General features: G+C 46.7%; 1 protein-coding gene across 3 annotated transcripts; it reads right to left on the bottom strand.

The window, feature by feature from the left end:
• Nucleotides 1-479: 479 nt before the first annotated feature.
• RRM2B (ribonucleotide reductase regulatory TP53 inducible subunit M2B) lies at nucleotides 480-13,670 on the bottom strand. Of its 3 annotated transcripts, none has more exons than XR_014617131.1 (9): nucleotides 13,567-13,670; nucleotides 12,137-12,253; nucleotides 11,059-11,192; nucleotides 9,911-10,005; nucleotides 7,112-7,245; nucleotides 4,023-4,127; nucleotides 3,185-3,298; nucleotides 2,437-2,705; nucleotides 480-846 (listed from the first exon to the last, which is right to left on the bottom strand). XR_014617131.1 is itself a non-coding variant. In XM_084260267.1 (8 exons), exons 1-8 carry the CDS (start codon nucleotides 13,606-13,608, stop codon nucleotides 2,553-2,555), a joined length of 894 nt encoding a protein of 297 aa, XP_084116393.1. In that variant the 5' UTR covers nucleotides 13,609-13,670; the 3' UTR covers nucleotides 480-2,552. The 3 variants fall into 3 exon arrangements, 1 of the variants encoding a protein (XP_084116393.1); XR_014617132.1 differs by having other exon boundaries at nucleotides 480-851; nucleotides 2,441-2,705; XM_084260267.1 differs by having other exon boundaries at nucleotides 480-2,705.
• Nucleotides 13,671-14,489: the final 819 nt, after the last annotated feature.

Below are 14,489 nucleotides of genomic sequence, written 5' to 3'. Positions count from 1 at the left end.
AAGGGGCAGTTGGGACAAGACTTTTGACCTGAGACCCCTGAGGACGCAGATGCAAACCTCTGCCAGCCCAGACCCAGCTGACTGGCGCCAGCTCAGGGGGCTGAACCCCACGCTGCCATGCCCAGGTACAGCCAGGGTGCCTGACCCAAGGGCACGATGCCCTTAATCAATCAGCTATCACCCCCAGAAATTACATTTCTGGAGTGCTGCTTCTTTGCATCTAAGGGACTCACGGGAGATTTCTCCTTGAATCAGAAAATTCCAGAAAAAGCCCACATTTGTTTGCTCACTAGGCTGCAAACCCCATTCCCAGAAACAAGGAACAGCAAATTAAGAGCTCACAACACACAAGACAGTGTCTGGAGCACTCCAAACTCTCCCACAACCCAGAAGCTGTGTACACAGACACACTCCAGCACAGGCCAATTTTACCATTGGATTCCCCAGGAAAGCACACAGCTGGCAGCAGCACACTCCTCTCCACCTTCAAGTTTTATTGAAACTACACACGTATTATACACACAAACAGGTTGGGAGCTGTTGTACCAGACTTTGGTATGTCACATACATTTACAGAACCTGAGCACATTGCAGTTTCATATCTGAATATATTGTATACTCACATTTTAATTCAGGACACTCAAAACAAATGCTTTTCAGAACTTCCAGTGACATAAAAATAGGTTCCATCCCTCCAACAACAGATTCATTTACAACATTTTTGCCCCCATCAACACAGTATTTCCAAAAGGAGATGGATTTTCTCTGAGTCCATAGACACCAGTTCCAGCTTCTCCAGGTCCACCTCTGCTCTCCTCAAGTACCTTATATCAAATGATACACACACTCCTCTAGGAAAAAAAAAAAAAAAAAAAAAGCTGTCCCTTTTCCATACTCATTGTATATTTATGGTCTTTTACTGAGACCAAACAACAAAGACTCAGTTTTCCTTCTTTGTGCTACACTGGGGACAGCTGTTCATAGGAACTATGCTAAGGCAGCAGACCTATTCCATGGAACTCAGGTACCCAGGGATACAGCTGATATGTGCTGGCAGGGAAGTAACACTCAACTACCCCATCACTGATAGCTTATCTCACACCAGGCATATAAAAAGCAACACAAGATGTTTGCAACAGAAAAAGAGACTTCAAAAAGCTCTTCTATAAATCAATGAACATTGTGAAAAATGCTTGGGTTTAATGAAGCAGAACCCTCTGCCTAGCTCATGCATGCTCACTTCCCCTTGTAAACAAGCAAGAGCATCTCTTTGCAGTTCATCCACCTGCAGCTGGACAGCATCCCTTCCATCCACGCCCCGCTGCAGTGTGCTGGCCATCCTTCAACTGCTCCCTTCTCTGCACACCACATCCAGACCCTGAGAAAAGCTTTCAGGCACACATTGGAACACACCCAGCCCCAGAAAGCAGGTCTTTGTAAGGTGCTGCTGATCCATACTGTCAAGATTTGCTTTTCAAAGGTTTAATACCTTCCTCCAGAAGCTCAATGGTTCAGTGGTTCACATGAAACACACAACCTGAAGTACATTCAGACTTTATCAGTGCTTCTTCGCAGCCCAAGGAGCAGGTCTGCAGCACCTCAGGGGACCGTCCCTCACCTCGTCAGTGCACAAGAGAAACCCAGAAGTGGGGAGTATCAAGTCACCCAGCATGACAGAAGGAAGACAGACAAACCCCAGAGCTGGCTCTTTCAGTGTCAGTTGCTGACTGCAACTTGGCACAACTACCGACTGCGTAGTAAGGCACTTGTTCAGAGAAGCAGGGAAAGACAGGCAGCACAAGCCAAAGAACTACAGGATGTGGGTCCTTCTCTGCTATTAACAGGCTTGCCTTTTCAAGGACCATGCAAAGTTCACTGACCTGCTCAGTAACAGTTGTAAGACAAAAATCGTACCTATTTGACCTAAACTCCTACCAACAGCCATCAGGTTTGCAAACAGTAAAAGTGTTTTCAGGCAGAACCCAGGTTAATGGGGACATTAAACTGTATCCCTGGGCTTAGCAAGATTTTACAGTTTACACCACACAACGTCTTCCCATGTTAGCTTATTACTCTATCTGCAGCAGGCTGAAAGGGAAGGGGTTTCATTCTAGATCAAATCTATAAACATGAAAATAGAATTCATGAAAATAATTTATAATAACATACATACACGGAGTGATGCCTCATCTGGTTTTCAGATTAAAATACTGTAACATGAGGTAAATAGAGTTTGCTTTCTTAAAACACTACCAAAGTCTTAAAAAAGTAGTAGTATCAAGGTAATTTTTAAAGACAGTAATTGCAGCAGATGAGTTAAGGGAATCTTAAAAGGCCATCCTTTTAAAAAGCCATATAAATTTTTTAAAAGGACACACCCCCCCCCCCATTTTTAAATGACACAAAAATATTTACTTTTCAAACAAACATGAAAACCCACAGGAAAAAAAAAATCCCAGTAGACTCCAATTCCAGGAGAGGAAATGAAGACGCCTTCACAGCAGAAAGTGAGATGGGGAGAGGGAAACAGTCACCATCTGGTTGCCAAGTTATCAAAAGTCTGCATCCAGAGTGAAGACGTTGTCCATTGTTTCTGCCATAACAGCAAAACGTTGATACTCTGAAACCCGCTTCTCAAAGAAATTTGTTTTTCCTTCTAGAGAAATATTCTCCATGAAATCAAAAGGATTTTCTGCATGAAAGACCTGGGGAAGGGAAACACATTTACAACGGTGACTCGGATTGGTTAACAATGTTTTACAAAACCCCAACAAACCAGCCCACCAGCCAGACCCTCACAAACTAGGTCACCCCTTGCTGCAACGCACTGCAGAATCTACAGGCATATCTCTAAGCAAACTCAGTGCTGTCCCTCCCCAGAAGTTTGGCCCATGGTGAAGCTCACCTGCACAAGGTGCTCCTCATCCTTTGAGGACTACAGCACTTGAGCACAGCGTTAAGTTTCCTATTACAAACCTGCACAGCAGCTGAAGGGAAACAATGGCCTGAATTGTTCTGCCTCTTTCAAATACCCAAGCATATATATTAATGCTGGAGTCTTGGCTGTCACTCACAGAAAGTGACTAAGTATGACCTGCTCCCAGGGACGTTTATGAGTGCTTTGTGCTGACAGCTTTCCTGGGCTGCCAAGCAGACCAGCATTTCGGGCAAGCACCTCTCTTACCTTTGGGAACCCAAGCTCCATTAGTAACCGGTCTGCGACAAATTCAATATATTGTTTCATCAAAGTGCAATTCATCCCAATCAGACCTACAGGTAATGCCTCTGTTAGAAACTCCTGGAAGTTAAAATACAGATGACATTTAGGGAAATGAAATTTAAGAAGGGAAAAGGAGAGAAGACACCTGTGTTTCACAGTAACACAGTTTGCGATACTCCAGGCTCCCCGGGCAGCTGTTGGAATAAACAGCTTGCATCACTAAACTCAACAAGTGTCTTCTGTTTTCAGTAGTTGTTTGTATCTTATTTTTAGCATGGTGGGTTGGTTTTTTTTGGAAAAAGCACACTTTAGGGGTTGGACTCAATCTCTGGAGGCCCCTTCCAACCCCACAATTCCGCGAAGTTTTATTACTGTCCCTCTCACCTGCCTTTCTCCACCCCTCCCACAAGATCCCAAGCTTCAGCATAAGCTTGAGCTCCAAGTTCAATAAAACCTAGAGACCACAGCAGTGGGAGCAGGAATAGAATCAGAATCTCCAGCCTTCTTTAGCTTCCAGCCACTACAGAAGGACAGACTGGAGAAGACAGTGAGACACGAGTGAGTGCTGAACCCAGCCGTGTGTATGTTTAAGCACCAATGCAAAACCTGTCAGCGCTCAATCAGAAAGTCTCTGGACTCTTTCTGTCACTACTACAGAAGGGGGAGAGGATGGTATCAGGGATCCAGATGCAAGCCAAGTATCCAACATGGAATCCCAGAAGCCAGAAGTTAATTTGTTTGGCTCTGCACATAGAGCAGCCCTGAGCTGCCCACGATGCTCTCACGGCCAGGCTTACCTTACCTGCTCAATTTCAACAGCGTTAACGATGATCTCACGGACCCGCTCTGCTGATGGTCTGTTCACTAAATAATGGAACATGAGACAAGCAAAATCACAGTGTAGACCCTGAAATAACAGAACAAGTTTTTTTAAAAAGTCAGTTTTGAGGCACTCATTCAGGCTGAAGCTTCCTGGCCACCTCCTTCTTTGATTGTTTTAACATTGCCTTGTGTCACAGGCACTTTTAGCTTATAACCCAGTTAGCAACATCTCAAACCCAACATGCCACCTATGCCAAAATAACACTCAGCCTACAAGTTTCTCAGGTAAATAGTTTCGAGAGCTGCTCTGCTGTGAGGGATCTTACACTGAGTTCTGCTGTGTCCTTGCCTCGTGTCAGAGATGCTTTGGCAGAAAGAAGCCTACGTGAACACCTGCAAAACTACCTGCCAGTTAACAAGGACTAGTTACTTGCTCTCTGCTTTGAGATATCTGGACAGAAATACTTGCTCTCAGTTCTTTTAGTAGTGTTTCTTCCCTTGCTTCTCCTCACAGTGTTTTCAGAAAGGAAGATTCAGATTCAACTTGCCAAATCCAATCATCTCTCCACACAATGCGTAGTTACTGTGAGAAATTTGCCTCCACAACATTCATAGGTTTGTAGCACTTGGGACTACATGCCCCAACTCAACCCACCCAGCTCCTCTGCACAGAGCCCAGTATATTGTGTTAATTTCCAAGATCTCCAGAGAACCCTCCAGCCCGGACAAGACAGTATCAGAAGATGAGCAATCCCTTGCAGTCTGAGGAGGGTACCTGACAGCTGCTCCAAGAGCTGTCCCAGTTTCTGCTTGAGCTTGCCTGGATATAGCTTGAGCTGCTAGACTAAAGCAGCACTGTGCTACTGCCTCTCCTCTCAACAGCAAGGTGGTGATTGCAGCCTATAAGCACCATGAGGGCACGTCTGGAGTGGAAACCAGTCAGAAGGATTTGGCAGACTATGGGCTATGAGACAATCCAGTGCCTTCATTAGCAAGGCCCAAAAGAAAACCAAGTCATGAAAACTTCTTCCAGAAATGCTACAAATTCTTGTGCTTCAGGTAATAAAAAAAGCTCTTAAATGTAAGTTGGGAAGTTCTCCTTCTCTACAGATAGTATTAGCTGCTTGCTGCAGGGCTTCCCATGGTCTTGTCCAGGGCAACATCACTAGCAGGATGCAGGAAGTGCCTGGGGAACCCGTGTGCACCACTGGCTGCTGCTTCCAGCAGCTTTGCACCCTTAAGAATCAGAGATGCACCAGCTCAAAAAAAAAAGCCTGGAACAGAGCCTGCAGCTCAAACCCCATTCTGAGCGGTCACAGTTTATCTGGTCAGGTGCATCACGAAACAAACAGCCTGTGTAGTTTTCCACTGCGGATTATGTTTTACTGAAACTGCTTTTGTAACAGCATTTCTGGGTTCTCAGTGCAGGTGCTGTGTGCACCGAGCTTTATTCCTCTGCAGTTGGAGTTATGCCAGCAGAGCTCAAGAAAAATTCAGTCTTTTGATGCTCACTCTGCAGAGCAGGACAGTTACACTGCTGTACAGAGGAACCTCCACCTCGTTCACCTGCAAGGGATTGTTCTAACAAACAAACGCTTCCTCGTTTGAATGGATCGGTTCCTCACAACTCCCACAAACAAGACAGCACGAGGAAGGTGAAGGCTGAAGAACTGATTGGTTTTGCTTATTGATCATATAACTTTCTTCAAGAGTGTCTTTTAAGTTACAGGCATCTGGTAAACTGATTTGAACAGAGGCATTTTATCTAATCCACAGAGATTACTTCCACTGTGACAAGCTCCATAGTCCTTTAGCCCAACCCTGCTAAGTTCAACCCACAACTGTGTTTATAGCACATACAGACATGGGCTTTCTGCTGCTTCAGTGCCCACAGTGGCTGAAGCTGTGTTGTGCCCTGCAGACAGGCCCCAGCCATAAGGAGCTGCTGCCACCCAGCAGGCAGCAGCAGGGAAGGCGTTAGTCAGCACATGGCCAGATCCCATTGCTGTGCAGCGAGGCAAGAGCGTGGGGAGGAACGGTACCTGCCGTGGCTGGCCAGGTGAGGGGTGCAGAAGGCTGTCTGCAAGGTCTGGGGCCCACAGATGGTGGCAGAGGGGGAGTGGTGTGAGGAGGCCACTTGAACCGGACTGCAGCAGTTAAGGCAGAGCAAGGCTCAGTCATGTCCTGGCCCAAGCCAGCCCCCACTGCAATAGGGGGCTGTGCAATTCCACACCAGTCCTTGGGCAGCCAGGCCCTCGCCTCCCTTCAGGGCATGGCAAAACAAACACCCCCTTCAATCCAAAAAGTTCACCTTTTTGATCACACTATGCATTCGGGTCTTGCCAATATCTATGTTTACTCCCTTTAAAAAGAGGTATCTCCACTAAGAGACATAGCCTCCCCCGGGTTTTAAGTTCATTAGTAGCCAGAAGTCTGCTTCCTTCTCCTTTTTACAAATCCTCTGGGAATAGCCTGCTCCTCTGCAGGACTCCCATCTCCCTACACATCACCAGTGACAGGTCCTGCATAGGGCTGCAGAAACAGGGTCGGGCACTGCTCTGGGGAGAGGAAGCCTCTTCTCTCTGCTGCTTACTTTAAGCAACTTCACAAGATCCTTGGGTATATTCTAACACAACGGGCTTTTGCATTAAGTGCTGGTGCCTTTTCCCATATATAGTGGGCTTACTGCAGGAGAAGCTCTAGGGACCATGGTCTGCAGTTACCTGCAGGTAACCAGGACAGCAGGCCTTCCCTGGAAAAGCCTGCTGCTGACAGTGGCTAGCTGAGAGCCTACTCAGACTTCTACCACCTCTTTAGCCTTCAGCACTGCCAACATGAAAGAGGTTCTGCCATACTCAGAGACACATCCCCTGCTCACTGATGGATTCTCTTTTTCACTGGGTCATACACAAACACTTCTCTATGCTCTTTTCACCTGTCCTTCAGCCCTCCTTGTCACCAGAGGTGGACTGCACTAGCAAGACTATGGGATCTTTACAAATGTAATTCTGCCCTTCCCCTAGAAACTCACTTCCCTTCCCAGACAGTATGAAGGACATGACACTTTACCTCATCCCTGCTAATAAGTTCGTTGGAGAAGGTCAGTCCAGGCATCAGGCCTCTCTTCTTCAGCCAAAATATAGCAGCAAAGGAACCCGAAAAGAAGATGCCTTCAACTGCAGCAAAGGCAACCACCCTCTCACCTGTTTAAACATAACACATTTTCAGTTAGGCACAAATTAGTGCTGCTTGTCAGCAAGATGCACCATTTACATCAGACAGACCAAGGGTGGAGAGGAGCAATCCCCCCCCACAGCACCAGGTGCTGTGTCTGACCACATCTTTCAGCAGATCCCGAGGTACACTGGGTCTGCACACGCAGCAGCACTTAACCACAGGCAGCCCCGGCAGACCTGAGAACCACTGAAACCTCCACGGGTCAGAAGGGAAAGAAAATACTTGTCCAAAGTGGCCAAGTCATCAGTAGTCCTTTGTCTCTTTCTCCTAAAAGGCAGGAAAACAGCCCCATAACTACTAGGCAAAACTCAAAGACCTGATCTCCTATAAATGAAGTAAAAAAACCTACACCTCAATTTCTGCTTAAAGCCAGATAGTGACAAGAGTGCCAGAACACAGAACAAAATTCATCATGACACAATTTATATTATCCCACCTTTCATCCAAGGAAAGGACATCATTATTGGTCCCAGTTCCCCCTGTTCTCTGCAGGAATGCATTTCTTCAGACTACAAGACCACCCGACTGCTTCACGAAGACACATCGTTCCCTGCACTCTATTTTAAACAACTTCACAAGATCCTTGGGTATATTCTAGCACGAAGGGCTTCTGCATTAAGTGCTGGTGCCTTTTCCCAGTGAGAACCGCATAGAATTTTGTTTAAAAAAATAAAAGAACCCCACAATAGCCAGATGTCCCTGTTCCTCTATGAGATGCAAATGCCATCTGCTGGCTCATCTGAAGAACTTCAAGTTCGAAAAAAGCATGAAGAGCAATATGAACTTCAAACTATCACTGAGGTTACTAAGGAAAGAATTTGTCTCACAACGTGACCTCAAGAGAGGAGTGGAGGAAGGCTGCTCATACAGTATGGGTTTAATGAAGCACAAGACTGAATACCAGGATGGTTTTTACTACGTTCCACCTGACCAGCCATCACAGAAACGAGTTACGCCCAAAGCTTGCCCATCAGCAGCACCCTGCAACGTGCGTGCACGCTGAGAGGCTGGGAGTCACAGAACAGGTACAGCAGCTGAACCCTCCACATAAGAAACCAGCCAGAGCTGTGCAGACCTGGCTGCAGACCAGGTCTCCAAGCTGGAAGGCTGTGGTATGCAGCTTGAGAAACAAAGCCTCAAGCACTGCCAGGTTAACAGATGGATGGAGCCTTTAGGCCATGAACCTCGGGGAAAATAAACAAGGTGGCAGCATCGTTGCCGGCCCCCTGCTGGGACAGGCTCCAGGAAAAAGTGTCCTCTATTGTTAAGGTATATCTGCTGTCTGACGAGGTTTTAGAAGTTCTATTAGCATGATAAGATAGAGATGCTGCTGTGACAGCAAAACGTTGGCCAATCAGATGTAGCCCAGGAACACCGTATGTTTGAAAGAAAGCAGCAGTCTTCAGAGCATATAAAAAGGAATGATTCTTTACAATAAATCGACTCTTGCTTGCATCAAGCTGTGTCCTGACTCTCTCCGTCGCGGCAGAAGGAAACATGAAGCAAACAAGCAAGTCAGACACTTTCACATACCCTATCTCAGGATCCCTAACTGTAAGGCCTGGCCCCCCAAAGTGTTTTAAACTTAGGAGGTTTTCTCAATAAGATGAAAAAACAGAAGAGCACAAATAGACTTTACAAAAATTTGGATAGGATGCATGAAGTCTGGGGGCATGGGGACACACATTGTTTTTTTGAGTTGAGGAACTTTCAGATTCCGGGCACACCCCACGTAGCTGGGAGCTGAATGAAAGAGATGAAGGGATCCCACATTCAGCAAGTAAAAGGCAGGCTGGGGAGACAGTGTCACAGGACATGAGACTCTACAGATTCAAGGAGAACCCTACTCAAACAACAGCTCTGATCCAAACCAAAAAGATGCTGCAAAAGCATCTTGTTCCTCTGGCTGAATCTCTCCTTCTCCTAAACTTTAAGTACAGAGGATGTTCAGTTTAGAAGATTCACCAGACTCTGCCCATTATTCATTTCAGCTACAACACATCCTCCAGAGTCAACACTGTAAGCTGGAAGGGATGCCCTGCACACCACACTGATGGAAGCTGAGCCCACATCCCAGGTCTAAAATGAGATACAAAAACCAGAAACCTGGTCCCAACAGCAAATCAGAAGCACCAGAGACAGATAATTCCTCAGGCTTTTTTGCTCAGGCTCAGTCATACTGCTACAAAAGTGGCTAGCATCACAAAGAAATTTGTCCATATAAACATGAACACGGACAAAGCCTGGGCTTGCAAAACTTCAGCTGCTCAGTTGTGAACACAAAATAGGAGCCAGCTGGAAGAAATGATCAGAACTCCCAGAGAACAAGGTCTACAAGCCAAACCAGAAAAAAATAGGGGGGAGGGGAATAAAGACAAAAGACAAGAGAAACCCACAAGCATTTTTCATAACGTGATTCCAGTGGGCACTGCCATTGCTACATTGCTTAACTGAAGAGAAAAACATACATGCCACCAGAAGCTGCTTCTAATTCTTTAGTTAAAGCAGAGACCCACAAGCCACTACATCTGTTGTGGTGAATTTAATTTCACGTTCTAGCGATGTAGCTCGCTCCCAGAGGATTACCTTGTGACATGTGCAACAGAAACAAGGTTTTAAGAAGCTACACACCAAAAGTGGAATCTCTGTCTTCAATCCACTTCAGAGCCCAGTCTGCTTTCTTCTTGACACAAGGCATTGTTTCAATAGCATTAAATAAGAAATCCCTATAGAAAAAAAACAAACAACAAAGCACAAAGAGAAAACTTCAAAATGGTAAGAAGTGATTTGTGTGAACCTGCCCTGGTTGTCCCCACTGACCCCAGCAGCAAGGGGAACCCATTGCAGTATGCTCTGAACTAACCCAAGTGAGAGACCATTCCCACCCCAACATGGTGATGACTCTGATAACAAGGGCACAGGGAGGCAGATATGGGGAAAGCAACAAACCCAAAGTCCCATCTCTGCAGCTTCCTTTGTGAAGGGAACTCAAGCATCCCATCCCAGGGGTGCCCACCCACCAGACCACACTGCCTCTGACTTCAAGCCAGATGGCAGCCTCTTCCTACCTACCAAGCAAAACCTCCTCTTGCCCAACTCCACCAAAGAAGCTGGACATTTCCCACGAGCACAGGCTCTGTTCCCACACTAAACACCAGAGAGGAAACCTTGCAGTCCCTCCCACTATCACCACACAGGATGCTGCTGTGGGAATTCTGTCTGACCGTCACTATGGTGGAACAAACTTATTTTGCATTCTTTGGACTAGGAAGTTCTCCAGACAACAACACTGATGGGGCTCTCCAAAGGACCCAGTATTTTTAAAATAATCAGTCCAAGCTGTATAAAAAAAGCACCAACAGGAAAAAAAAAAAAAAGCTGGAAGGATACAATACATCATTTAGTATATATTACAAATACCAGTTCGATCACAAGTGCTCAATTTCCTTCCCAAGGAATTGATCCTGTGCTGATGTGAGCAAGCACCTCAGGAGCACATTAACCACAAGAAGCTCTGTTGAATCTTTATCAGAAGTTTGCATAGTCTGTGCTTCCTGCAATCAAAGCTTTATACAAGTATTAACTAACCTTCTGGCACAGTCTTGGTCAGTAACACCTCTCTCCATTTTGGGGGTCAGGCACACACCCCAGAAAGCTGTTAGGAACTATCCCCAAGTCCCTCAGTTAGTACAAAACAAAGACAGCTGCTGCTGCTGCAGGACCACAGTGCCACTGGACTAGGTGACAGACTTCCTGCAGGCCTGTAACGCATCCATTACCTTTTCCCAGGATCTTTGATGTAGGTGTCTATGAGCAAGCTGTACATCTCCGAGTGAACGTTCTCCATGAGGATCTGAAAGCCATAGAAACAACGAGCTTCTGGGATCTGCACCTCCTGGCTGAACCGTGCCACCTACCAAACCAAAAAGCACAGCAATGAGCACAGCGAAACCAGTCCTGGGTGACAGTACTCTGAGCTTAACAGGGGAGGCAACAGACCTCTACCACAAAGGATGGGAGCAGTTCAGCTCCACTTTATTAACGGACACATCAATAGGACAGGTGTGGTGCAGAAGAAAACAGGCAAGTTATCTGGGAGTAAATACATCTGCTGTGCATACTGGACAGAGAACTGCTGTAAGGCATGACAGCACATGTGCACAGGAGGAGAACAGCAAAATATATTGCAACAGTAAAAACTTGATGAAGTCTTAGACTTACTGTTCATCATTAAAAGCCTAAACAGTATGATGTAAGATATGTCCATGCAATATATACACACATACTATAACATACTTTACATGTTACAGGTGTTTGAGATCTAAAATGGGCACTGCAGCCAGCCATCCCTGATAAGCTGCAGTGAGACATTCTGCAGCACAGAACTGGTTTCAGCAGGAAGATCTCCGCACCTTTTTAGCGGTGCCCACCTGCATCCCTGAGGGTCTAGGATGCCATTCAGAGAGAGCAAAATGGACTTTACCAAAACAAAGAACACACAGCAGGGCACAGCACAATCCCTCCCTACTTCTCATCCAACTCAAGTACGTGAATAACTGTGAGGTTCTATTAATTGAGAAATGCAGATCCACACAGCTGGGCAGAAGGCTGATCTTAGAAGCTGTGTCCAAGAGCTATGTGATCTGGAGTCCTGCTGACCACAGCTGACCCAATTTAACTCGAGCACTGGTCCCAGCAGAAGCAGCAGCTTATTCCCTTTGGCAAAGGTGAGGTGATGGGAAGGAAAAATAAAGTATACATTTAATAAACTTATGCATTAAAGTGAGAAAACCAAAATGAAAAGCCAATAGCCAATAACACATGTAAGCATTCGAGTCCTCTGTAAAGACTTCTCACCAGGTTTTCATTTACAATTCCATCACTGGCTGCAAAAAATGCCAGAACATGAGAGATAAAGTATTTTTCGTCTGCTTTCAGCTTGTTCCAGTGAGGAAGGTCCTTTGATAAATCAACCTAATGAAAAGAAAAAAGAAAAACATTACTGCCCTTTTGAGTTTTTCATTCTGTAAGAACAGAAGCAGCCTAGACAAATGACTGAGGCAGAGTTTTGGTGTTTGCTTTGCTATCCTTCACATGCAGAGAACTTAAATACATGTGAACACAAAGTACAACAGACATGCTGCAGTACTGCTGCCTCCCTCTGCAATGGTAACATGTGCTTGCTTTGCAGTTTGCACTTTTGTAATCTGGAATACAAATCAGTGTCTACTGAATTATAAACAAATCAGATTTTGAAAAGCATTGGTACCTTCTTCTCATGAATATGAACACGCACCGATAAGCAGAGCTCACTGCGAGAAAAACTCTGCTTGAAATAAATGCTGATACTCCAATAAACCTATACCCAGGTGTGCCAAAAGACCTGCCCCTGGCAGGTGTTCAGCCTCCATCCCTTCAAAGAACAGCACAGGGCAAACGCTGTGCAACCGCTCTCATCTACCAGACTGAACTCTAGCCATGACAGAAAACCACAGCTTCCTTTGCACAGGCCTTTTTTGTTTGCTTGTTTGTTTGTTTGGAATGAGGGAAGGATTTCTGAACCACAGCAGCAGTTAAGTAGGGCCAGATGTGAAAGGGACAGAGAGGCCTAAAAACTTGTGTATGTGTATATAAACACACACAAATTGGTTTTACAGTTAACTTTCTGGTTCATTTGGAAATGCACAGACAGATGATCAGTGTGGTGTTGGGAAGCTCCACTGCTAAAGGGCAGCGAGCTGAGTACTGCTCAGGCCTGTCTGACCAGCAACCTGTGGGAAAATGAGATGCCCTAACTTACAGCTTGTGATATAACACGGGGCAAGCATCCAATCAGAGTAACGAGGAGTCAATCAGAAGCATTCTTACCAAGTCTCCCCATTTATCACTATCTTTCTGGAAAATAGGTGCCTAACATTAAAGAACAGCATTCACATGAAATTGCCTAAAACATCTTACATGGACAAGGAGCTAGTTGGAGATACAGAGACCACAGCAGGGTAGGAGCCATCTAAACATTTGCTCCCCTCTGTAACTAGAGAAGCGCCCCAGGATACAACTCCACCTCGTCCTAAACCAAACACCTAAACCAGCTCTGCTTAATTGTCCTACAGAAGCAGCTTGATTTCTACTGTCCACAAAGGGAGTCTGGCTCTGGTGCAGGCACCTCATGTTCAATGCAATTAACTCCAACCCTCACAACACAGATGGCAGCAGCAGAGCTAGGAAGGAAGCACCAGGAGCCTGGCCTGAGCACCTCATGCCAACCCTCTGGCCCCGCGGCTCACCTCTTCTGCTGTCCAAAAGGAGGCCTGAGCCTGTTTATACATTTTCCATATGTCTGGGTACTGGATGGGGAAGATGACGAACCGGCGGGGATTTTTTTTGAGAAGAGGCTCCTCCTGAGGCTCCAAGCCATTCTCAGCAGCACTCGGAGAAGGGCTCTGAAGACAAAGACAGTTCTGGTTAAGTCTGCCACTACTCATTGCCTCCCATATCACAAAGGTGTGATTCAACAGCCACCCACGTCACACAGACACTCACCTGCCCCCCTTGGGTGGCTGCACTACCCATCCCTGGGGTACCTTCCCCCTCGCCCTCCATCCGTACTCCAGTTGCCGCCCCGGCAGTGCCGCCCGTCTGCTCGGTTCTTCCCGGCACCGCTCACACCAACCGCCCCCTCGTAGGTGTGCCGGCGCCAGGAAGCGCCCGACGCCTGCGTGCTGGGGAGAAAACCTTTCTGCGGCGCGGGGAGGAAATCTGCTCCGGGAGGTGACATCAAACACCACGGTACCACAGGCGGGGGGACACGTGCAAAGTCCCTGCCGCCACCCGCATCCAGCACAGCTCTGCAAGGCTCACCACCCAGGTCACCTCCAACTCATTCACTTTGCATCAGCCCCTTGGGCCTGGATGGACTGTCTTAAAAATGCCATCGGGTCGTGGCAACTGGTCCTGTTTGGTGGAAGAACAAACAGCCCTGTGCCACGGTAGGAAACCCCTGCCTGAGTCCCCCATCCCCATTCCACTCCCTTTGTGAGATGAGGTTCAGAGAGAACACCTGGGCACAGCAGTCACCATCCCTGCCAGGCGTGTCACCAAGCACCTGCTGCAGAACCCCGTGGTGAGGGCCTGCAGGGCAGCACGCTGCAGCCTCTCCAGAAGCACCAGGGACTCACGGTGATCACAAATTTAGCCAGCAGACACCTTT

This window comes from Gallinula chloropus (genome assembly GCF_964237585.1).
Source record: "Gallinula chloropus genome assembly, chromosome: 2".
Classification (NCBI taxonomy): domain Eukaryota; kingdom Metazoa; phylum Chordata; class Aves; order Gruiformes; family Rallidae; genus Gallinula; species Gallinula chloropus.
The sequence above is the reverse complement of the archived record's forward strand: the minus strand, read 5'-3'. Positions and strand labels throughout refer to the sequence as shown.

Coding starts and splice junctions, on each gene's coding strand:
- RRM2B (XM_084260267.1), bottom strand. CDS start 13,608: ATGTATAAACAGGCTCAGGCCTCCTTTTGGACAGCAGAAGAG. Junction 12,254..13,566: donor CCTTTTGGACAGCAGAAGAG/GTGAGCCGCGGG, acceptor TCTTTTCATTAG/GTTGATTTATCAAAGGACCT. Junction 11,193..12,136: donor GAATTGTAAATGAAAACCTG/GTGAGAAGTCTT, acceptor TTGGTTTGGTAG/GTGGCACGGTTCAGCCAGGA.